General features: G+C 59.2%; 1 protein-coding gene across 3 annotated transcripts; it reads left to right on the top strand.

The window, feature by feature from the left end:
* The first annotated feature begins 1,413 nt into the window (after nt 1–1,413).
* On the top strand, nt 1,414–22,940 carry LOC122891371 (chronophin). Of its 3 annotated transcripts, none has more exons than XM_044226975.1 (18): nt 1,414–1,663; nt 2,848–2,890; nt 3,129–3,233; nt 4,255–4,331; nt 4,640–4,751; nt 4,850–4,926; nt 5,389–5,533; nt 6,049–6,117; nt 6,278–6,368; nt 6,750–6,892; nt 7,827–7,938; nt 8,292–8,373; nt 8,465–8,545; nt 9,204–9,320; nt 10,221–10,318; nt 10,852–11,059; nt 12,089–12,183; nt 21,541–22,940. In XM_044226975.1, exons 1-18 carry the CDS (start codon nt 1,605–1,607, stop codon nt 21,855–21,857), a joined length of 2,031 nt encoding a protein of 676 aa, XP_044082910.1. In that variant the 5' UTR covers nt 1,414–1,604; the 3' UTR covers nt 21,858–22,940. The 3 variants fall into 3 exon arrangements, with proteins under 3 accessions (XP_044082910.1, XP_044082908.1, XP_044082909.1); XM_044226973.1 differs by lacking the exon at nt 21,541–22,940 and adding an exon at nt 13,505–14,426 and having other exon boundaries at nt 1,416–1,663; XM_044226974.1 differs by lacking the exons at nt 1,414–1,663; nt 2,848–2,890; nt 3,129–3,233; ... (12 more) ...; nt 10,852–11,059; nt 12,089–12,183 and adding an exon at nt 16,692–17,265.
* The last annotated feature ends 688 nt before the right edge of the window (nt 22,941–23,628 follow it).

Genomic DNA, 23,628 nt, shown 5'->3' with positions numbered 1-23,628 from the left:
GCCCCACGTTTTAAGAAGCCAGGTCTACACTGGACTCTGATTGCTCCTTCCATCAAGGCATTCCTCAAGCCCTGCTCTTCTTCTAGAATCCTCTCCAGGGGACTTCCAGTTGGGGAAAAAGAGGTGGGTTAGGAAACCTTGTCTGGGGTCTCCTTATGCAAGCTTGAGCCTTCACTCCGGTAGACTCCATGCTCAGGTGGCCTCCCAGCTGGGAGGCTCTGACTCAGCAGCAGCAGCTGGAGGGTTCCCTTCTCAGCCCCTCCCGACTCCCACTGGGCTGGGTGTCCCTTGGGCAGGGGGTGGTGAAGAGCAGCCCGCATCCCGTAAGTGCTCACTGTGTGCCAGATCCCTTGTCTGAGGCCACTGGTCCTGCCCTCGTGCAGTACTAAGTCTGCCCACCCACACACAGTAGGTGCTCAAGTAATCCTCAAACTGAGTTAAAACTCAAAGCAAAGGGCGGGGAGCATGGCAGGACCGCACGGATGTCCCTCTCCCCCCACCCCTGGGGCCTGGAGGGTACGGGGGTTCAGAGTAAGCAAAGACTACTGTGTGTGGTCCCTCATCTTGTTTGAACAGATATGGAGCACCTACTGTATGCCCAACTGTGATTCGGGTGGAGGGCCAAAGAATGAACTACTACTGAGTCTGGGGGATAAAAGCAGCACCCCCCATCACTGCTTTACAAGAGGAAAGGCAAGGACTCCCAAAGTTCGCTGAAATGAGAGGCTCTACAGATGGATGGAGGCAACTGCTGGGGCTGGGAGGGAGCCAGGTGTCAGGGAGCTGGGAAGGAGGGTGGGCCACCCTCCTTAAAGGGAGACAGGAATAGGCAGGGTCATTGTTCACTCTCCAGGATGGGCAGTTGTCCGGCCCATCAGACCATTAAAAGCAGCAAGTCCAGAGTTCCAGGGACTTGTCCAAGGGCACAAAGCAGCAAGGTGGCCCCAGGAAGCCAAAGTCCCCCAGCCAGTCTCCAGCAGGGGAGGAGGGAGGGGGTAATCTTTAGCTCAAGTTGGCCAGGAGGTCCTCTGGAGAGGGAGTCCAAGGCAGCATCCTTGGGCAAGCCCAGATGGGCCAGTACGGGCTGGAGAGGCCCGTCCTTGGCCTCTGGCTCCCAACCCTCCTTGCCTTTAAGAGGGGTGCAGAAGTTACTGAAACCCAGGGCCCTTGGGCCGGCGGGAGGGGTGGAGCCCAGAGTCCGGCCGCGCGGTGGCAGGAGCCGGCTTACCTGCTTCCCGCCACCCGGGTTGGGCGGGGCGGGACCGGGGGGCGGGGCCGCCACACAACCTGTGGACGGCCGGGCGGCCGCCGGCGCGACCGTCCCGGGGACCGGCCGGGGGCCTGCGGGGCGCCCGGAAGCCGGGGGCGAACGAGAAAACAAACTTGGAGAAAGGAGTGACCTGGGGGCCGGGGGCGGAGTCGCGCGCGGAGGAGGAGGGAGCGAGCGGCCGCCGGAGCGCGGCTGGCCCAGGAAGCGGAGAGCGCCGCCCACCCATCCGGGGCGAGAGCGGCGCTGCGGGCGCAGGCAGGCTGGGCCGGGGGCTGCCGGGCCCTCGCCCCCTTCCCCCCACCCGTGACCCCGCAGCCCCCAGCCCGCGCCCAAGATGATGAAGAGGCAGCTGTATCGCATGCGGCAGCTGGCCCAGACGGGCAGCTTGGGACGGTGAGTGTCAACCCGCTCTCTCCCAGCCCCACGCTCACCGCCCGCCGGACCCTCGGGGACGTGGAGGGGTGGGGGAGGTCGGGGACAGCCAACCTCGAACTGGCCAGAGGTCTACTCTCATTCCCATGCCTCTGAATGCCACCCCCACCTCTCGGCCAGGGCAGAAGGGGCAAGGCCATTTGGGGAAGGGGGCACCCCCACCCCTTTGCCTGCCAGGGAGAATCAAGGATGCTGGGTCTTCTCTGCCTCCATGAGCCTCTTGAGCGAACGGTCTTCCCTGACCTCACTTGTCCCCTCTGTACAATGGGGACAGCTAACCATCTCTGGTTGCCTGGGGTTAAGGGGCAGTGGTCAGTGCCCTAGACTTTGGGGGAGGGGAGGAGACTAGGTCCCGGTGTGGTGTGGTGGGAGGAGGGGCCTGCCTGTCCAGCTTTGTGCCTCTTCCCCACCCTACCCGCAGCCTGGAGGCCTCCAGCTTCTCTATCTTGCTTCTGCTTTTCCCAGCCTCAGGTGGAAACATCCCTGGGCCTCTTTGCTCTCAACTACCCCACCCCCGGGGCCCCAGAGCCGATGGAGTGGAGGCCAGAAGTTTGGGGAGCTCCCAGGGCCTATCATCTCTCCTCTTCCCCCTGCATTGGGAGTTTCCCATTCTCTGCGCCCCGAGGAGGGGACCGAGTGTCCAGGCTCACATAGGCATCTGTGCCATGGGAGACTAGAGCCAGGGAGGTCAATCCCCCTTGCTCTGGGCCTCAGTGTCCCCATGTGTCCCTGGGCAGAGGGCCAGGGCCTGCACACCACTCCAGTCGAGTCCTGTGTGTCTGACAGCCCAGGAGTCTGAGATCTCACACTTCCCGTTCTTGGGGCCGGCCCTGCCTCCTCTCCCTAGGGTCAGCGCAACAGAGGCTGGGGTGGCTTCCCAACCCCGCCGCTTAGGGTTTCATCCGCCCTCTCTCAGGACACAGCCCTGGGTGGAGGAGGAAAAAGCCGTGTATCCTATTCCCGCCCCCATGGAATGTGCTCCGACTGGGATGAGGCAGACAGGCCGGCCACCCAGGGCGGGCCCCTCAAGGAGAGGAGGGGCACTGGAAGCGACCAGGGTCCAGGTGCCCTCTTGAGGGGGCAGGGGGAGGCAGGGAGTTTCCTAACCTGGGCGGCCTCAGCAGAAGCTCCTCCCTCCCTCACAGCACCCCGGAGACCGCCGAGTTCCTGGGGGAGGACCTGCAGCAGGTACAAGCCTGGGCTGGCAGCGGGTGGCAAGGCAGGCCCGCGCAAGCTGTCAGCGGAGGACCCGGCCAGGACGCCATCTGGGGGGGCCGGGCTGAGTCATTCCCCAAGCTGTTGGCCATGGGGTCTCCAGGAGGAGGGACGGGAAAGGTGGTTCCTGCTCTGGGAATGAACAGGGCGGGGGGTGAGGGGGGGACAGCAACCTCCAACGAGCCACCAACTCTGAGCACCCCCCACCCAGGTGGAACAGCGGCTGGAGCCGGCCAAGCGAGCAGCCCACAATGTCCACAAGCGGCTGCAGGCCTGTCTGCAGGGCCAGAGTGGGGCGGACATGGACAAGCGGGTGGTGAGTGGGGGTCCCAGGAAGTTGGGGCCCGCACAGGACACCTCTACCCAGTGGGCGAGTGAGGTCAGGGCTGGGGTCTCCCTGCTAGTTTGAGCCTCTGGCACACCAAGGGGATGAAGCCTGCACTGTCCCAAGACCCCTCAGGCACCCCACTCATGAGGCTCTGTTTTTTCCCCATTCCCTTCTCCACCCTGGTCCCCGCCGCACCGATCCCCTGAGCCAAGGCCAGGCCTCTGACAGCTCCTGAACTTCTCTGTCCTGTCAGGCCCCAGAGTGGAGCAGAGCAGGCCCTCTGAACTGAGGCAGTGCCTGAGGGCTTCCTGAAGGAAGTGGCATTTAAACCGATACTAATACTTACTGGTATTAATCAACGAGTCTGTTGCTAAGCTCTCTTAGCGCATTGCCTCATGTCCCGCTGACGACACCCCTAGGAGGAGGCTGCCTTTATTAGTACTTTGTACAGACGAGGAAACACAGAGAGATAAAGTCTTAAGGTCACACAGTGCGTTAGTGGCAAAACCGAGGCTTGATCCCTGGTCTTTCTGACTCAAGCTGGGGCTCTTCCTAACTCTAGATGGGAGTGTTTTGAGCTTAGCAGTGACTAAGTGCAGAGCCACTGATGCCCTGGGGCAGGGGAAGAGCCCCACCCCCAGCCTGCTCCCAGGGCCTCCATTTGTCCTCAGTCCAGCTGTGTGACCTTGGGCCGGCTGCCTGCCCCCTCTGTGTGTGAGAGTACTCGATGGTTTCTTCTGGCCCAGTTGATTGGTTTCTGGGAGAGGGTAAAGATGGGGTGGGGTGACATGGTCACAGGGAGATGCCACTCTGCCCTGCCTGGCCGTCTTCCCGTCTCCACTCCCACTTAAGACTGTGGCCCTCTTGGCTTCCCTCCTCCCCTGGCCATACCGAGAGTCTCAGCAGGGGCCCTGTCCCCAAGGAGCCCTCTGTCTGCTTAGGTGGGGTGGAGGGAGACTCGGCAAGTGAGCACATACATGCTCACAGCCAGACCCTGGCCTTCCTGCAGAAGAAGCTTCCCCTCATGGCTCTGTCCACCACGATGGCTGAGAGCTTCAAGGAGCTGGACCCCGATTCCAGCATGGGGTGAGCATGGACGGGGCCCCAGCCCTCACCCAGAGGTGGCAAGGGGGGCGGATCTGGGCTGGGAGGGGGTCCAGGTGAGGAAGGGCATCCCCCGTGGAAGGATGACCAGGCTGAGGGTCAGTTAGCATCTGCACTAGGGATAGGGGGGTGGTCAGTGTCCAGGTCAGAGAAGGCGGCCAGGCCTGGGGGGGGGTGCTTAGCTGAGAGATGAAGGAGAAGGGACAGGGGGTGATGGGGAGGGAGGAGGCCCCACCCAGTGTTTCTGCGTGGGTGTGAGGAGCTGGGTCCAATGGGTGCTGTGTCCACAGGAAGGCCTTAGAGATGAGCTGTGCCATTCAGAACCAGCTGGCCCGCATTCTGGCTGAGTTTGAGATGACTCTGGAGAGGGATGTCCTGCAGCCGCTCAGCAAGCTGAGTGAGGTGACCCTCCAGACTCCCCCCAGCCCCGCCCCCAGCCCCACCCCCTCCCCAGCCTCCTCTGCCCCCTGACCTCCACCCTCCCCGTGCCTCCCCACCAGGAAGAGCTGCCAATCATCCTTAAACACAAGAAGAGCCTGCAGAAGCTGGTGTCAGACTGGAACACCCTGAAGAGCAGGTGGGAGCCAGAGCCCCTAGGTGGGCTCCACACCTTGGTCAGCCCCCATAGGCAGCCGCAGAACCCACACTCGGAGGCCGTGGCAGGGCCCGCTGGCGACAGTGTGTGCCCTCGTGTACACACCTCGTCTCTGTGAACATGTGTGTGCACATGCTCATGCTAGCTGAGGGTGACCCCCAGAACCTAGGAGAGCCAGAAATGATCCTCCAAGATGCCTGGACTGCAGGAGGGCCCCGCCCACCTGGGGCTGGCTGGCTGCGATCACCAAGCCCGCCACCAGGGGGCGGCCTCGAGCACTCACGGCCCCCCAGCTGAAAAGGAGGCTCAGGGCAAGTGGGGCTCTGGGATGTTGATCCGTAAATCCCAGAATCCTGGGCGGTCAGGCATATGGAAGGGACCCTTGGCTCTGGACAGGCAGTGTGGGGGACACTGACCACCCCACCTCGGGATCGTTGTTGCCAGGCTCACTCAGGCAGCTAAGAATTCAGGCGGCGGTCAGGGCCTGGGCGGCGGCACTGGCAGTTACGGTCATACGGCCACGGCCACCAAGATGGAGACGCTGAAGGAGGAGGAGGAGGAGCTGAAGAAGAGGGTGGAGACCAGCAAGGTGAGCGGCGCTTGCCGGTTCCCAGGATGGGGGTGGGGGGCGGCAAGGGTGGGTCCTGTCCCCATTTCAGGGAGGGGAAGCTCCCGGAGGTGATCTGCCTCACCCAGGGCCACACAGCTGGCAAGCAGCAGAGCCGGGATTTGATCCCAGGGAGTGAGCCTCCGAGCTCTTAGCCTCCTGTCTATGCCGCATACTCGGTTCCTGGGAGGCAGGGACCTGGTGTGCTGGCTGCGGTCCCCGCAGGCTTGCTGAGTGAGTCGAGGAGCGAATGGTCAAGGACAGAAGCACCTCGCAAAGGGTGTGGCACAGAGATGAGGGCTAGAAGCTGTAAACATCCCTTGAGAGCTTCAGGGGGTTCCTGTGGGCCGTCCCCAAGTGCAGACTATACCAGAGAGAGGAGACGTGACCAGGGCCCTCCACAGAGAGCTTAGACAAGTCATTCACCCCTCTGGGTCTCAGTTTCCCCTCTGGGCCCCAGCCTCACCGGTGCGAGCTCCCTTCTTCCTGTCTCCAAGGACGAGTACTTGGCCGACCTCTACCACTTTGCCACCAAGGAGGACACGTATGCCAACTACTTCATCCACGTGAGTCCCAAGATGGGGCTCCAGCCACTGGAACTCAGGGGTGGACACCAGGGGCCACTAGGACACCCTTCCAGATGTGGGAGGGAGGAGTGTGTTCTTAGGGACTCCAAGGGGGCGTAACTTCCCTCACTCCCTCCGGGGGTGCCCCCCGTCTCCGCAGCTCATGGAGATTCAAGCTGATTACCATCGCAAGTCTTTGAGTTCGCTGGACACAGCCCTGGCGGAGCTGAGGGAGAACCACAGCCAAGCAGGTACAGACAGAGGCAGGGCCCGGGCCCACACCCCCGACCCCGGCCCTACTCCGGGCCTGTTAAGAAGCTGGCAGATCAGTTCCGATGAGATTTGTGATAGAGAGATCGTCTGCTACGTAGAGGATGGAGTGAAGGGGCAGGACTGGAGTCAGGAGAACTTTAGGAGGCAGAAGGGAGGGAACAGTGGCCTGGCCTGGGGTGGCAGCGGTGGAGTTGGGGGGGTTCGAGAGAGATGTTGGATGATTTCAGGATCTGTGGTGTGGGTGATTGGGCGGGAGGTGGTACCATTGGCCAAAGCGGTAGGCTTTGCGGATGTCTAGGGGTACCCTGGCTGTCAGGGAGGGGAGGACCCTGGGCCGCTGATCTGTCTCATCCCTGCAGACCCCTCCCCCTTGACGACGGCCACCCCCCTCGGGGTGTATGGGGTGCCCCTGGAAACCCACCTGCAAAATCTGGGCCGGGACATTGCCCTGCCCATCGAGGCCTGCGTCATGATGCTGCTTTCTGACGGCATGAAGGAAGAGGTGGGACCCACGGGGGCAGGTCGGGCGGGAGCCCTGGGGCCCTCCCTCCGTCCACAGCCCCCACAGGCTGCCCTGTGCTGGTGCTGTGACCCCACCGTTAGAGCCCAGGTCCCGTGAGGCCACGGCCTCCTGCTGCCGGGCTGACACCACCACCCACTTGGGGATGCCCGTGAGGCAGCCGCTGTGCCCTAAGGCCTTTACGTTTCTTGCTCCGTTTAGTAATCCCAGAAGCCCCTGCAGGAAGCCTTCACTGGCTGCCTTCTACAAGGGGGAGACGGAGGCCACGACGAACATGTGCCCCGCGGCCCAGGGGAGGGTGTCAGTAAGGCCTGGGCCCCACCGTGCGGCCCCTGCTGCAGGCGGCCGCGTCCATCCACTGCATCAGGCGGGCCCTAGTGTGTCAGCTCCGTTCCTGAGCCCAGACCCTTAGGGGGCAGAACCTGCTCGAAGGCCGACTTAGGCTTCTTTTTTTTTTTAAAGATTTTATTTATTTATTAGAGAGAGAGAGCATGAGAGGAGAGAGGTCAGTGGGGGAAGCAGACTCCCTGCCGAGCAGGAAGCCCGATGTGGGACTCGATCCCAGTCTCCACAATCATGACCTGAGCCAAAGGCAGTTGCTTAACCAACTGAGCCACCCAGGCGCCCCTCAGCTTAGGCTTCTTGACAGCGCTGCCTGGCCTCCTCTCTCCCTCCCACTTCTAACCAGACCCCTGTCTCCCCACCTCTTTGCCAGCTTCTCCCAGATCTCCCACTTTGGGCCAAATCCTAGACCTTGAGAGCAAGGGCAGCTGTACACACCGTGGGCCCCACGCTGCCCATCAGACTGGGGGGGACATGTGCCCCGTGAGGGCCGGGCACCCACCCCGAGTGAGCCAGGGCATCCTCTCCTGCCCACCCGTCCGTGACCCCCTGTCCGTTTCCTCTCGTACCCCAGGGCCTTTTCCGTCTGGCTGCGGGAGCGTCAGTGCTGAAGCGTCTCAAGCAGACCATGGCCTCGGACCCCTGCAGCCTGCAGGAGTTCTGCTCTGACCCCCATGCCGTGGCAGGTGCCTGCTCCCAGGAGCCCCGAGAAGAGGGCCTTCCCCCCGAATCCCTTCCCCTCAGCTGCCTGGAACACTTGGCTGAAGGCCTGGTGATCGACACCTCAGGACACACAGGGGTCTGTGGAGGGGAGGGGAGGGCTCGGTGATGAACCCCCTTGCATGCGTGGACATCTGGCTGGGAACAAGTCTGCCAGACGTCATCATTTTCTCCAAAAGGCCCAGGGCCCAAAGAAATGATCAGACCTGGTCACGTCAGTGTGAACAGGGCCTGGTTCCTAACAGATGCCGAGTGCCGGGCCCCGGGGTGGAGGTGGGGGCCTTGGGAACCGTTTCCGAGACCCTTGCCACCACTTCAGGTGCCCTCAAGTCCTATCTGAGGGAGCTGCCGGAGCCCCTGATGACCTTTGACCTCTATGATGATTGGATGAGGGCAGCCAGGTGAGGTGGGGGGCGGATGGGGATGCTGGAGACGGTGGGGCTTCGGAGGTGGGTTCCTGGACTGGCTCACCAGGTCTCTCCCCATCCCCAGCCTGAAGGAGCCAGGGGCCCGGCTGGAGGCCCTCCAGCAGGTGTGCGGCCGCCTGCCCCGGGAGAGCTTCAACAACCTCAGGTGAGCCCAAGCCCGGCCCCTCGTCCTAGGCAATGTCTCGGAAACCACAGCCGAGATGGTCTAGTCCTGTTTTTCCTACTAGACACTGAGCTAAACGCACTCCTAGAACCTTTGAAGCCATGCCACTTGGCTTGAAGTTCCCACCTCTGCTGCTGTGTGGCCTTGGGCAGGTGGTCTGACCTCTCTGTGCCTCCGTGCCCTCATCAGGAAAACACAGAGCACACCAGTTCCTACCTCACAGGGCAGGGAGGAAGATTCTCAGCTTAGCTCCGCGCCCCACACATGTGTGGCACTCAGCAGGTCAACTCATTTAGCTATTAAAAAATTTTAGGGACACAGGGCGGGCTCAGTCAGTTAAGTGTCAGCCTTCAGCTCAGGTTATGATTCCAGGGTCCTGGGATTGAGTCCCACATTGGGCTCCTTGCTCGGCAGGGAGCCTGCTTCTCCCTCCCCCACTCCTCCTGCTTGTGTCCTCCTCTCGCTGTGTCTCTCTCCGTCAAATAATAAATAAAATCTTTAAAAAGAAAAAAAAAAAGCATCCTGAGGGGGACCTTTGCCACTCTTTGGAAACCCCAGGTTGAGAAAGTCTCGGGCCTCAGGGGCATCACTGGGTGTTCGCGTCCCTGTCCGTGACCGTGCCTACCTTCTGCCTCCCCAGGTACCTGCTGAAGTTCCTGGCACGGCTGGCCGAGGAGCAGGAGGTGAATAAGATGACCCCCAGCAACATCGCCATCGTCCTGGGGCCCAACCTGCTGTGGCCCCCAGAGAAAGAAGGGTGAGGGGAAGAGGGCAGTCCCCTCCGCCAACCACAGCCGTCTGCTACTTACTTTTCCCCTGGGCCTCAGCTTCCCCATAATTGCAGTGGGTTGAGTTCCCCATCTCAAGGCTTGCCGTGAGCAGCGGCCCAAAGGGAACGTGGACCCCACAGGGGGTTTTGGAGCGAGGCGTCCCGGGTGAGAGTGATAAGGGGGAGCTTGGAGTGCGGGGAGCCCGGAGATCTGGTTGTGGCCCCACCCCCTCGCCCTTCCAGAAATGCCTTCGGACATCACTCTCTGGATCTCCATTTCTTTTTCTGTAAATTGGAGAGAAATTATACCGACTCTGAAGGGCTTTTGCTTTGGGAATTAGACAATGAATGGAGAAATGGTTTCCAAGCTGTAAAGTGCCGTGCGTGCTATGGGAGGGGTCGTTTCAATGCACCTGGCCACAGAGGGCAGAAAGATTTCATTCATTTGCTGAGGATGGTTACTCGGTAGAAGCTCCCTAGATCCCAGAACTGCGAGGGAAAGGGAACCATCCTGCCTAGTGAAGCCTGTCACAGGAGAAGGGGGGGAACGTGGGGCCTGTGAGCAACACACTGACCACCCACTGGTGGTCTGTGAGTTTTCTTCTTTTTCTGAAGATTTTATTTATTTATGTGAGAGAGAGAATGTGTGTGAGAGACAGAGCATGAGCCATGGGGAGGGAGCAGCGGAGGGAGAGGGAGAAGCAGACTCCCCGCTGAGCAGGGAGCATGACCTGAGTTGAAGGCAGATGCTTCACCCCCTGAGCCACGCAGGCGCCCGTCTGCGAGCTTGGTGAGAACAGGCACTTGATCTCATTGGGCCAGAAAGAGAATTGGGCTCATGAAGACTTTACGAAATGGACCGCTCGCTTTTGTTCCCTTTTGCTCCAGGGACCAGGCCCAGCTAGATGCGGCCTCTGTGTCCTCCATCCAGGTGGTGGGCGTGGTGGAGGCTCTCATACAAAAGGCGGACACCCTCTTCCCTGGAGGTAAAGCTCCTGCCTTTGTTTGGTTTCGTTTTAAGACTTTGTTTATTTGAAAGAGACAGAGCTTGAGAAAGCAGAGCAGGGCCAGAGGGGCCGAGGGAGAGGGCCAAGTAGACCTTCCCTGCTGAGCAGGGAGCCATATACGGGGCTCCAGTCCCAGGACCCTGGGATCATGGCCTCAGTCAAAGGCAACACTTCGCCCACGGAGCCACCCAGGCGCCCTGAAGTTCCTGCCTTTGTGAACATGTCCCTCTGCGCCCTCCTCTGCCCAGCTCGGTGCCCTCCAGACTCAGCTCAGTCCCTGGCAGCTCCATGAACTCACTACGAGACCCGGAGCAAATTGCTTCTCTGTTCTGAGCCTCAGTGTCTCATCTGTAAAATGGGCATGATCCTGCCTACCTTGCGGGATTATAGTGAGGCTCGTGTGGGAGCAGGAAGGTGAAACGTGGTCCACGGAGTGTCAGGGGAAAGGGAAAGGAGGGCCTGACACTGGCTGAGGTCCTGGAATTTAAGACATGGCTTCCTTCTGTCCGCAGACATCAACTTCAATGTGTCAGGCCTGTTCTCAGCCCCTGATTCCCAGGACAAGGTCAGCCACAGGCCAGAGGCTGAGGAGCTTCCAGCGATTGCTGTGGCCACCCCAGGCCCTGCTCCACTCCCGGCCCCTGCCCCTGCCCCTGCCCCTGCCCCAGCCCCAGCTCCGGCCTCCGCCCCAGCCCCAGCCTCAGCAGCTACCAAGGAAAGGTAAGGACTGACAAATAGGAATGACCCCGTCTTTGCCCGATGACATCAGCCTGAGGCATCATCTCAGGGCTTCCGACAATACCTTAGGAAATGTAATTACGGTATTTTCATCCCAAATACCAGGTTTCCCCAATTGGAGGGGGTGGGATGGAGACTCGGAAGCCATATTCCTCCCCGCCTCTGATGTGTTCCCTCGTTCATCATATGGCTCTTTACTGAGCACCTACTGTGTGCCGGGCACTGTTGGGGGTCCTGGGGATTTAGGGAACAAAGGTGCTGGTTAGCTGGAACTTAAAAATACCTTCCAGTCTTCTCTTTGAGCCTTTCGATCTGGAAGGGCTGCCTGGTCCCCTGGAAGTACCCTAGCTCTGTGCCAAGCAGGCATGGCTTGTTATCGCACAGCGGGGTCCCAAACCGAGACTTTCCCTAGATGAGCAAGGCAGACAAAGGTGGCCCTTAGCGCTTGCTTTCCCGGGGCAGGGGAGAGAGTCCCCAAGCCCATCCACCATGGATGCTGTCATGCCGGGCAGTGACTCATTCCCTCGTAGGAGAGGGGAGCAGGTTGGGGAGCTGGACTGGACGGCTGCTTTAACACAGGATCCCTAAGAGGAGCCAGTGAGCAGAGAACTGGAGGGAGCCAGGAATGAGCCGTGGCCTCCCCTTCCGCTTCTCAGCCGCTCTCTGACTTCTAGTGGCTAAAGCATCCAATGATGTTCAGATGGGGCTTAAAAGCCCATACAGGCCCTGCGCTCCACCCGCCTTCCTGGCCCACGGGAATCCAAGGACCCTGTCACAGTGTCACACAGAAACCAGGGCTTCCCTAGACGCAAACCCTGGCCAAAGCCAGAAGCATCCTCTGGGGGAGAGGGGGGCAGCCTGGGGACAGATCCCAGGCCCAGCCGCAAGGTGGTGGGGGACAAGTCCTGGGAGAACCCAAACTCAGCCTGTTGGCTGGGAGTCTCCCCAAGATTCCAGGAGACCTCCTGGGAGGTGGCCAGGCCTGACCACGACCCTGTTCTTCCTTCCTAGGGCAGAGTCTGAGGTGCCCCCCAGACCAGCCTCCCCCAAGGTCAGTAGGAGTCCCTCAGAGGCAGCCACTCCAACGGAGGACATGGCTCGGAAGAGTAAGTTGGCTTGGGGAGGGAGAGGGGAAAGGCGGGCAGGGAGCGGGGCCGTGTTTTCAGACAGCTGGTGAGGCCAGGCGTCCAGGCGGCCAAGAGCTCAGGTTTGCTGCCTGGCACTCTGGGTTCAGATTCCAGCTCTGTGACCCTGGGCGGGTGACTTCACCAGGCCTGCCCCTCCTCCCCTGCATCATGGAACAAGACCCACACCTGCCTTGTAGGGCTGTTTGTTAACGCTGCTGCCTAACCCTACCCGGCACACAGCTCATGCTCCGTGAAGCTTAGCCATCTCGGGGTGGGTGGCTGAGGGGTCCAGTCCATCAAGAAGTCCAGAGAGCGGAGCAAAGATGAGGGAATGTGGGGTGGAGGCTTCCAAGGGCAACTAAGGCGTGGGGAGGCGGTGGTGGTGAGAATTCTGGAGTTCCTCTGCATCCCTATGGTGCCCACCCCTGTTGACTTGGCCTAACACCAAGGCCCAGGGTTCCGATGGGGAGTCACTGCCAGGGACCAGGACACTTGGGAGGGCCCAACCAGCCCATGAGGCCCTGGAGTTTTCTACCTGGGGGTACAGTGTAGAGCCAGGAGCAGCCGTCAGGGCCTCTGGACCAGCAGGAGTTGACAAGTCACAGAGGGACTGTCCTGCAGGATGGGGCGTCTAGGGATACGTGTGCACTGGGGCACCACACTTCAGGGGCCCGAAGGTTCTTGTGCCAGCCCTGGGAAATCCAGGCTTGCTTCCCATCTCACCGATGAGGAAACTGAGGACCCGGGGGGCATGATCTACCCCAAACCCACAGTGGGAGTGGGTGGAGGTGAGGCTAGGACCAGAGTCCGGGCCTCCTGGCCTCTCAGCCATCTCATGAGGTTGGAACCGTGCAGTGGGATCTCTGAAAACTGGGCTGGAGGGCTTCTGGTGGGCTCCCAAGGGGCGAGCGAGACCCCAGAGTCAGGGGGGACAGCCAGCACTTCTTTGTTCAACAAATACGTATGGATATCCTCTCTGTGCCCCCAACACTGGGCTGGGTGACCCCACACAGGACGGCCTCTTCCCGTTTACCTGCTCCTCAGGGAGTCAAGCAAAATAAAAGCGGACATGCTCCCTTTGGAGGGCAGCGAGTCCTATGAAGAATGTATAACAGGAACCTATGACAGTACCTAGAGTGGGAGGGGGGAAGGGGAACTCTAGAGAGGGTGAGACCCATGGAGGGAGGCCTAAGTGAGGAGGAGTCAACCGTGGAATAGAGTTCCTGGCAGAAGGAATGGCAGATACAAAGGTCCTGAGGTGGATGCCTAACCATCTCCCCACACCATCCTTCCTCCACAGCCAAGCGCCCAGCGCCAGCCCGGCCCACCATGCCGCCCCCCCAGGTCTCCAGCACACGCTCCTCCCCTCCAGCCCCACTCGTGCCCCCCGGCTCTAGCAGCCCTGTGACCCCCCAGGCTCTGCCCCGCCGTCTGGTGGGCAGCAACCTCCGGGCCCCCACAGTGCCACCCCCATTGCCCCCCAATCCTCCCCAGCCTGCCCGGCGCCAGAGCCGGCGTTCACCAGCCTCCCCCAGCCCGGCCTCCCCTGGGCCGGCCTCCCCCAGCCCCGGTGCAAATGTGCAGGTGGACCTGGGGGCAGCCCCAGAGGACGGAGGGGCCCCTGAGGCTGTAGGCAGGGCCTCTACTCCCCCCGCTATCCCCCCTCAACCCCGGCCCAGGAGCCTCGCCTCGGAGACCGACTGAGCCTGCCGCCCCTCGCCAACAGCCCCTCAGCATTTCCTCCCTCCCACCTGTCTCCCCAGGACGCGGCCCTCGCCTTTTCCCGGGCTGGGGGCCTTCAGCCTTTGCATACAAGTGCCTCGGTGCCCGCTGGGTCGGCCCCCATGGCAAGGAGGACTCAGGACAGTCCTCCACTTCCAGACCCTTTCCTCTGTAGCTGCCCTGGGCTTGGCAGGGGGGCCCTCACCCGACTCCCAGCTCTCTGGCAGGGTCCCCGGGGAGCCGCCGGAAGGAAGGAGGGGCTTGCCTGTTCCTACAGGACTGTTATTTTTCTCTTGCCAACGTATTGTTTTTAAGGCTGGCAAATAAATTATTTTGGACAAAACTGGAGCAGCTGCCCCCATGATCGTCGGTTTTTTCCTTTCTGCCCTCAAAATAAAGAAGCCACTTGTGTGAAAGGGAAGATATTCCCTCTTCTTTGCTCCCTTCCATCTTTCTTGTCTGAAATAAAAAGATCCAGCGTTTTCAGCGCTTACTCTGTGCTTTCCCCCGTGCTTTTCTGTGCGTGGTTTTTCCATAGAACCCTCTCCCGCGGAAGTGAATCCCATCACCTTTGACTGGTTGAGTAGAGACTGAGGCTCAGAAAGCGACCTGCCAGGCACACAGTAGATGAGGCAGGGACGTGGAATCAGGACCCGGGTCTCCCTGATTCCAGAGCCTGGGTCCGTCCCTCACAGCCCGAGCAATTCACTTCTTGGTGCTCCGGGAAACGGGACAGCAATCTCTACCCCAGAAGTGTCTGGAGGATTACACGAGACATTCCTATAAAGGCCCAAGCACCAACCTTGCACACACAAGTGCCCTGTAAACGCTGGCCACTGTGGATGTCGGTGCTCCCAACTTCTGCTATTCCCAGAGTGGGGACAGGTAGGGCTCCCTCAAGGAGTAGAGCTGGATCTGTGTGCAGACCACGGTGGCTGCTCGGTGTGGGAACCTGGGCCAGGCCCCCAGCTCAGCCCTATGCCCAAGGAGCTCTTGGGAACAGACATGCAGGAGGGCTGACAGAATCAAGTATAATGGCACTGGTAGCCCACATCAAGCCAGTTAGGGGCCCACTGGCTAACCCAGACTGTGTGTGGAAGGCACAGGAAGGCTTCATGGAAGAGGTGGTTCAAAGAGTCTTTTAGGGGCGCCTGGGGGGCTCAGCTGTTAAGCATCTGCCGTCAGCTCAGGTCATGATCTCAGGGTTCTGGGATCGAGTCCCGCATTATCAGGCTCCCTGCTCGGCGGGAAGCCTGCTTCTCTCTCTCCTACTCTCCCTCTTTGGGTTCCCTCTCTTGCTTTCTCTCTGTCAAATAAGTAAAATCTTTAAGGAAAAGGGAAAAAAAAAAGTCTTTTAGGAGTTGTCCAGGTGAAAAAGTCAGGGAAGAAGGAAGAACATTCCAAGCTAAGGAAAGCACCTGAGACAGGAGCAAAAGGCCAGGGCATGAGGGAGCAGGAATTATCTGAGCCTCAGAGAGGGGGGACAGGGTGGCTTTTTGCAGGTCTTTGGAGCTCTGGTTGCTCCTGGAGGCCAGGTTTTCAGCACCTTCTCAGAGGTTGGCTGACAACTTGGAATTGTGACACAAGCCTTCCCAGTAGGGGACCAAGGCAGCCAAGTCACCCCAATCACTGTCCTGGGCAACTGGGTCTTCTGTCCCCCTCCATCCCCTCCCATCCCCAGGGTGCTGAGTGACAGGCTGCCTCTAGCAGCTTGGTGACCCAGTGCCTCTCCACCCTGGCCTGGGGTGTTTTTTTAAAAAGCCCAAAATATCTCGGCCCCACCCAAAACAAATCAGAATCTCTGGGGTGCAGCTACGCTTTAGTATTTTTTTTTTAAATATTTTGTTTATTTACTTGTCAGAGAGAGAGAGCACACACAAGCAGGGGGAACACCAGGCAAAGGGAGAAGCAGGCTCCCTGCTCAGCAGGGAGCCTGATGCAGGACTCAGTTCCAGAACCCTGGAATCATGACCCGAGCTGAAGGCCGAAGCTTAACCAATTGAACCACCGAGGCGTCCCCACGCTTTGGTATTTTTAAAACGCATTTGTCAAAGTCATCCAGCCTTGAATTTAAGATCTGCGCATCCTACTTGTATGTAAATTATATCTGAAAATACAAGTTCCCCAGGGGGACTCTACCAGCCAGCGCAGAGAAAGACTGGTCTAGGCCAGGGGCCCTGGAGTTTGAGAAGACACCACGTGCCTCTTTCCTATCGTCATACCAACACGCTTCTCTGGACTTTGCTCAGAACTGGAGCGTCCAGGGTTCAGAGGGCAATGAGATTTGACCCAAAGGCAACAGCTCCCTTAGCATCTCTGCTTCCTCCCTAGCAACCAGCTCTCCGAAGCTTCTGATTGGCTGGGGAACGCAAGGGCGGCTAATCGCTCCAGATTTTCTATTCGTAACTCTTTATTGGCCAAGAGGAACGTCAGTCCGTCCTGTAATTGGCCAGTCGGGGTCGAAACTCGGCGGCGACTGGCCTAGCCGAGTTTGGGGACGAGGCGAGGGCTAGGTCTTCATTGGTCCCCTCCCCTCGGCGGCGGCCGAGATTTACCCTTTATTCCAGGTTCCGTTAGGTCGAGGCCGCGCTCCTCTCCGAGGTACCTGCCCCCATTGGCCCGCGGGCCAGGCCGTAACTCCGCCCCCCGGCCCTTCCGGCGCGCCGATTGGTCGCTGCGGGGCACGGGGCGGGCTGCGGGCCGGCGCGCCGTGCCCGCGGAGGGAGAGCGGCGCAGCGCGGGAGTGCGGGCGGCCAGCCGGCTGCATGGCGCGCTGCGAGCGGCTGCGCGGCGCGGCCCTGCGCGACGTGCTGGGCCGGACGCAGGGGGTCCTGTTCGACTGCGACGGGGTGCTGTGGAACGGCGAGCGCGCCGTGCCGGGCGCCCCGGAGCTGCTGGAGCGGCTGGCGCGGGCCGGCAAGGCGGCGCTGTTCGTGAGCAACAACAGCCGGCGCGCGCGGCCCGAGCTGGCCCTCCGCTTCGCGCGCCTCGGCTTCGGGGGGCTGCGCGCAGAGCAGGTGTTCAGCTCCGCGCTGTGCGCCGCGCGCTTGCTGCGCCAGCGCCTGCTCGGGCCGCCGGGCGCGCCGGGCGCCGTGTTCGTGCTGGGCGGCGAGGGGCTCCGCGCTGAGCTGCGAGCCGCGGGGCTGCGCCTGGCGGGGGACCCCCGCGAGGACCCGGGCGCGGCCCCGCGCGTGCGCGCCGTGCTCGTGGGCTACGACGAGCACTTCACCTTCGCCAAGCTGAGCGAGGCGTGTGCGCACCTGCGTGATCCCGACTGCCTCCTCGTGGCCACCGACCGCGACCCGTGGCACCCGCTCAGCGATGGCAGCCGAACCCCCGGTGAGCGCGGGGCTGGCGGGGAAACCGAGGTGGGGTGGCGACCTGCGCTCTCCCTTCCACGCCTGGGGAGAGGGGTGGGGAGGGGGTGTCTACAGGTGACAGGTGGGGACCTGGAGAGACGCGAGGGCCGGTCCCACCCTGCAAGAGCCCGGGCGAGCTTTGTCATGGCCACGTCTGTTAATTCTTCAAACTGCCACCACTGGAGGGGCAGCAGAAGGGCCCCTATACGGCAGCTGAGAAAACTGAGGCCTGTTGTGCAGGGGTGGCAGGCGGATACCCAGCCCTTGCCTTTCTGAACCTGTCTCAGGGACCCCTGTCATTTTGTCCCCCTCACCAATCAGGGGTTGAGGCCAGAGGGTTGGAAACAGCCTGAAAGGACTGTGTCCCCCGCCCCGTTGAGCTGTTGGAATACCACTGGCAGCCGCTGATTGTAGGCGGGTGTGTGATAAGCATAGGGAGGTGGATGGAGTTTGACCGGAGTTCCAGTTCCAGCTCCAGGGCTCAGTAATCTGAAGTTACATAACCTCGGAGCATCGCTGTCCTGGGTGTAAAATGGGAAAGCTCACCATGCCAGTTTCCTCCCAGAGGAGAGTGATCAGAGTGACTGCCAGGCACATAGCAGGTGTGGGTTGTACCCAGACCCCTCTCCTAGTATTACAGAGTTTTGTGAAGTACCTTGCGGTTTGTTCTTAGTTCCACATTACTCCGGAAGTGTCCCATTTCTCGGTTAAAGAAACTGAGGCCAAGAGAGGGGAATTGAGCTGCTCCAAAACAGGAGGACCTGAACTTGGCTCTTGTGCCCCCATCCAAGGCACCCTTTACTGCTGTAATCTGGGTATTCAAGCCTTCAGAGGAGGCAAGAGCAGGTGGAGGCTCCCACATTTTGGAGGGTTTGAGTTAGTCAAGAATGGATGGTAGCAGCAGCTAACTGCCAGGGGTAAGTGTATGTGGACAAGTCAGTGCCCCAGCCAGTGGGCTGAAGGTGGGGACGATTTCCATCATGCCCTCCTTGCTGGCCACTGATTTAGACTGTCACTGATACCAAAACCTGGGGGAGCGGGTCTGGTATTGACAGAGGAATAGACATGGTATTGTGATGGGGTGGCAAGGAGGGCCTAGAGTCAGGCAGATCTGGGAAGGGTTCCTGGAGGAGGCATCCTGCAGGGCAGGGCAGTAGGGGATGAAATGTGGAGCCAGGCGTGGGCCATGGCAGAACCGATTCCAGGCCGAGAATCTATAATGCTAGGCTAGTTCTGTCCTCGCTTTGTTGCAGACCTACTTGCTGCATATTCTGGTCTCCCCAAAAATCCAAGCTGAGGGCTCTGGTCAGCTCTGTTGTCTCAGCTGCTGCCTGTCCTGGGCCATGCTGTGAAAAGCGAGTTACTCCCTGAAGGCTTCAAAGTTCGGGTTAAGACTGTGGGTTAAGAGGCCCCCCACTCAGGAAAGGTGTGTTGGAGGAGGTGGGGACCGGCCAGGCCCTGCCCATATGCCTCCGCCCCTTTCATCTCGGTCCCCACCTGCTGTGTCGCACAGGCCCTGTTGATCTCTCCCACGACCTAGAGGGGGTGGTAGAAGCTTGGCTATAACACGGATGTCCGGTTTGTACATAGCTGAGTGATGTGGCTTTGAAACAGTGGTATAAAAATATTAATAAAGGCCCTGCTATGTATAAAATCTGAAAGAATGCAAGTCTCTCACCCCAATGCCTCCATCCCCTTCCCCTGTGGGTCTCCTAAATTGTGTGTTTATCCTCTTGCCGCATGGCAGCCACTTGAACTGGCAAATAGAAGTGCCTGCTGTCTTAGAAAGATGTCACCACCAAAACATGTTGGCCTTGGATTACAGGATGTTGTTGTTGTTTAAAGATTATATTTTAGGGGCGCTTGGGTGGCTCGGTTAAGTCTCTGCCTTCGGCTTGGGTCATGATCTCAGGGTCCTGGGATCGAGCCCTGCATCAGGCTCTCTGCTCAGCAGGGAGCCTGCTTCCCCCGACCCCTCTGTCTGCCTCTCTGCCTACTTGTAATTTCTCTCTCTCTGTGTCAAATAAATAAAGAAAATCTTAAAAAAAAAAAAAAAAAGATTTTATTTTAGAAAGAGCATAAGAGCAGGGAATGGGGCAGAGGGGGAGGGGCAGAAGCAGGGGGAAAGGGAGACCAGACTCTCGGTTGAGCACAGAGCTGGACATGGGGCTTGATCTCACAACCCTGAGATCATGACCTGAGCCGAAACCAAGAGTCAGACACTTAAGTGAGCCACGCAGGCGCCCCACATTACAGCATGTTCAGTGAAGTAGCATAATGGTGGTCTGAGGACAGAGCTATGTTCTTAGATGCTTCTGCTAGGACGCTCATTCCCCTAGGGTCGACACCGTGTCCCTCGCGCTGCTCTATGCCCAGTGCCTAGCAGAGTGCCTGGCGTGTAGTTGGGCCTCAGTAAATATTAGCCGAGCGAATAAAGTGGGACATGGGGGGCGCCCAGGGTGATCAGCTCCATGGTGGTGGGAGAGGGCATTGCTGACACAGCTGAGACCATTCTGGAGGTGAGAAAAACACTTTGGGGTGACTCACTTGAGCCCTACCCATCCTGGAAGGAATTTCTAACCAACAGGGCAAGTGGCTTTTCTTCCCTACCCACTTACCGAGAAAACAAACAAGCAAGCTCTAGGTCAGATGTCAGGCAGAACCTCCCGGCAGAGTTGCCCTGGGTCAGCTCGTGACCTGAGTCAGGTCGTGACCTGATCTCGTGACACTGGGGAAGTTCCCCCTCCTCGTGTGGGGGCTGGGCAGGCCGAGGATTCTTGCTGTTTGTGCCCGCTCTTCTGTTCTGTAACTTTGACTTAATGCCACGGAATGTCCTCCCCTGTGAAGGGAGACAAGACCCAGAGCATTCGGGGGGGGGGCTGCCCCGTGTTGTACTGATGAACGTTTGATAACTGGGGTGGGGGGGAGGGGGACTTGATCTATACCATTTCCCAGTCTCTGTGGTGATAGCCAGGTTCAAGTCGGCAACATTAAGTCACTGAATGTGGAGTTGGGAAGATCTGTGTACAGTGTTCTATAGTATTTCCATCATTATAGATGTAAAGAATCTCCAGAGCATAGATAATGGCAAAATACTTAGGAAGTAATGAGCTTTGAGACTTTATTCTCTTTATTTTAAACATAATTAGACCATCAGTTTATATAAGTTGACTTTTCATAGTGGCTTTCACAGCGAGCTCACAAAATCCCTGAAAATGAAACATTCGGCGCTCCCAAGCCAGGACAAACTCGCCCAGCACATGAGTGGGTTGGACGCATCTGAGCACATACCCTGTCTCTCCCATTATGAGGCTGTGCGACCCTGGATAAGTTACTTAATGGCACTGAGTGGTCAGCTTTCCCATCTGTAAAATGGGCTTCCGTGAGCAACCAGCACAGCCCCCTGGTGCGTTAGAATGTGCTCAGTAAATTGTGATCCTCATCATCATTTGTTCAGGGACATTAATGTGAAGGCTGAAACTTGTGGCACAAGGACAGGCCTGTGGGACGGACACAGTGGACTTATTGTGCAGGGGGCCGCATGGTCCTGGGCTGAGAGTCAGGACTGTCCTTTTCTAAACAGTCTTCCTATTGTTAAACACTTGGGCGCGTTCACAGTTTTGCTTATTGTAGCTACTGGGGCCACGGACATGGTCAAGCATGCCGCTTTTTGTCTCCAGCTTGAATTCTCTCCCTGTGATCACTTTCCCGGCCACCGAGGCTGACTGGGGCCGGGGAATGAGCATTCCTGTGCCCTGCCACGTTCTAAAAGGGCTGTGCCCGTCTCTGCAGCCAGGAGCCCCCATTCTCGCAGCAGCAACCACAGCTCCTGTTTCCCAAGCACTTGCCCCTTCAATGCCCACAGCACCTCTTTGAACGTAGGCCTGACTTGGATCCCCCTGTTCCAAGCAAGGACCGACTGAGCCAAGCCCAGTTACACACCGTATGGCTCATTCAGCCCCTGCAGGGCCATATTAGAGATGGGGAAACTGAGGCATGGAGAGGCACAATGGCTGGCCTAAGAAGGGTGGAGATGATGAGGTCTGAACTCAGGCAGTTGGTTGCAGGGTCTGTACCTATACTTAGCGCTATGCTAAGCCTTGGAAGACTTTTAACTCATTTCGATGCCTCCTCTAACCCCCCATGCCAAGCCGCCTCCCTGGAAGTCCATCGTCTGAGCCTGACTGCCCCTCCCCCACGACCCTCCCCCCTCCCCCCGCCACTGGGCACTGACCACGTCTCCATCTCCCTGCAGGCACCGGGAGCCTGGCTGCTGCAGTGGAGACGGCCTCGGGCCGCCAGGCCCTGGTGGTGGGCAAGCCCAGCCCTTACATGTTCGAGTGTATCACCGAGCACTTCAGCGTGGACCCCGCCCGCACGCTTATGGTGGGCGACCGCCTCGAGACCGACATCCTCTTCGGCCACCGCTGTGGCATGACCACCCTGCTCACGCTCACAGGCGTCTCCCGCCTGGAGGAGGCCCAGGCCTACCTGGCGTCCGGCCAGCACGATCTCGTGCCCCATTACTATGTGGAGAGCATCGCGGACTTGATGGAGGGGTTGGAGGACTGAGCCCATGTGACCGGCACTGCAGCCCCATCCCTCCCTGACCCTGATCCTGTAGATGGAGGCAAGAGGCCAAGAGCTGCCGGCTCCCGGGCCCCGTTTACTGCAGCCTGGTGGGGTTGGGACCTAGGGAAGGAGTTAGGGCCCTTGCATCCCCTCCTGGTGGTGGCTGGGCACTCTGCTGTTCCAGAAGCTGTCTGCCCCACCATCCACCAGTTCGCACTGGCCTGACCCAGCCAGGTGGCCTTATTTCCTCCCTTGTGACCTACCCCCTTGGAAATCTGGGCCTTGATGCTCACTGAAGATTTCCCCCAACCCTGAGCACTTAACCCCCTACGTCCTCCCAGACTGGGGGGAGGGGGGCGGGGTTTGCCTCTAGAGCTGTACCTGCCCCTCCAGCGGCCTTGGGTTCCTGTCGGCCAATCAGAGGCCTAGGTAACAAACCTGCTCCCTGAATGGACCAATCAGAAGGCTAAGTGAGAGTGACCCATCGATGGGTCTGTCCTGAAGGGTTTCATTGGGAACCCAAGTGACAGTGACTCTTAGAAACCAGTCAGAAGGCTAAGTGACAATGCGCCTTTCATGTCCCTGGTCCTGAGTTGGACCAAGCAGAACACCAGGTAATAATGACCTGTTGGTCTCTTAGATCCTGAAGAGAACCACCCAGAAACAGAGACACCGTGGTCCCTTGATGATCCGGATCTCACTGGACCAGCTATGGGTCCAGATGTCCGTCTGTAAGGGTCCAAGGGCTGAAGACACCCCTCCGCAAAGGTGGTGATCGTGGGGTTCACACAGTGGCTCTGCGGGGATCTGTAGTGGAGCGCCCCGCCCTTCCCTGATGATGGTACCAGTCCAGCATAGACGGTGGCCATGGCTCCAGAGGGCGGGGCTTTCGTGTCCCTCCCTGTGCCATCCGTGTTTGCTGTGCCACCTGCCCCTAATGCCCACCCCCCTATTTATTTATTTATTTGTTTGTTTGTTTATTATCGTGTGCCAGTGATGGTGGGAGTGGGGGCTGGGCCTTCCCACTGCTTCCACCCGTTGTAACTCGTCCTCCCGTACTTAATAAAGTGCGAGCGGAATGTCTGTGTGGGCTCCCGTGTGTATGTGTGGGCAGCACTGCAGGAGGAGGACCCGCTCCCCATGCCCGGTCTGCACAGACCTGGCCCAGTGCTCCTTTCTCCTGCAGGAAATGACCCACCGCAGGCCCAGAGCATTTTCTGTGTGTAGTACTTACTGCCCTAACCCCACGGCGCTCTGGGCCTCATGGGGCTTTAGATACCAATGTGTTTCAGGCCTTCAGAAGACCGTGAGCTTGTCTTACTCGGCTCATTTTACCACTTGGGGAAGGAGGATTAGAAATGGCGGCGTTAGGGGGCGCCTGGGAGGCTCAGTCAGTTAAGGAGTCCATGATCTAGGCTCTGGTCTTGATCTCAGGGTCGTGAGTTCAAGCCCTGCTACTTAAAAATGATGAGGCTACTCTAAGAATGTGGGGTTAACTTACACAGTGGCACACATCTAGAAAGCGTGATCTCCCGAGGCAGGATTTGAACTGGAGTCGGCTGATCCATGAGGGGGCAGCTCCCACTCCGCCTGGACTGACGGGGAATGGTTCTGTAAATGTTTCCCTCACTTTTAAAGAAGTCTCTGGATGGAGGAAGGAAGCATTCTTCTGGGCTTTGGGTCTGGAAGCTGTTGCAGCCATTCTGTGATCGTGAGGCCAACCCCACATACTTCTCCCCTCACGCCTCTGCTTCAGGTGGCAGAGCAGGAA

The sequence above is a fragment of the Neovison vison genome, chromosome 12, assembly GCF_020171115.1.
Source record: "Neovison vison isolate M4711 chromosome 12, ASM_NN_V1, whole genome shotgun sequence".
In the NCBI taxonomy this organism is placed as follows: domain Eukaryota; kingdom Metazoa; phylum Chordata; class Mammalia; order Carnivora; family Mustelidae; genus Neogale; species Neogale vison.
This window is presented reverse-complemented; position numbering and strand designations above follow the sequence as displayed.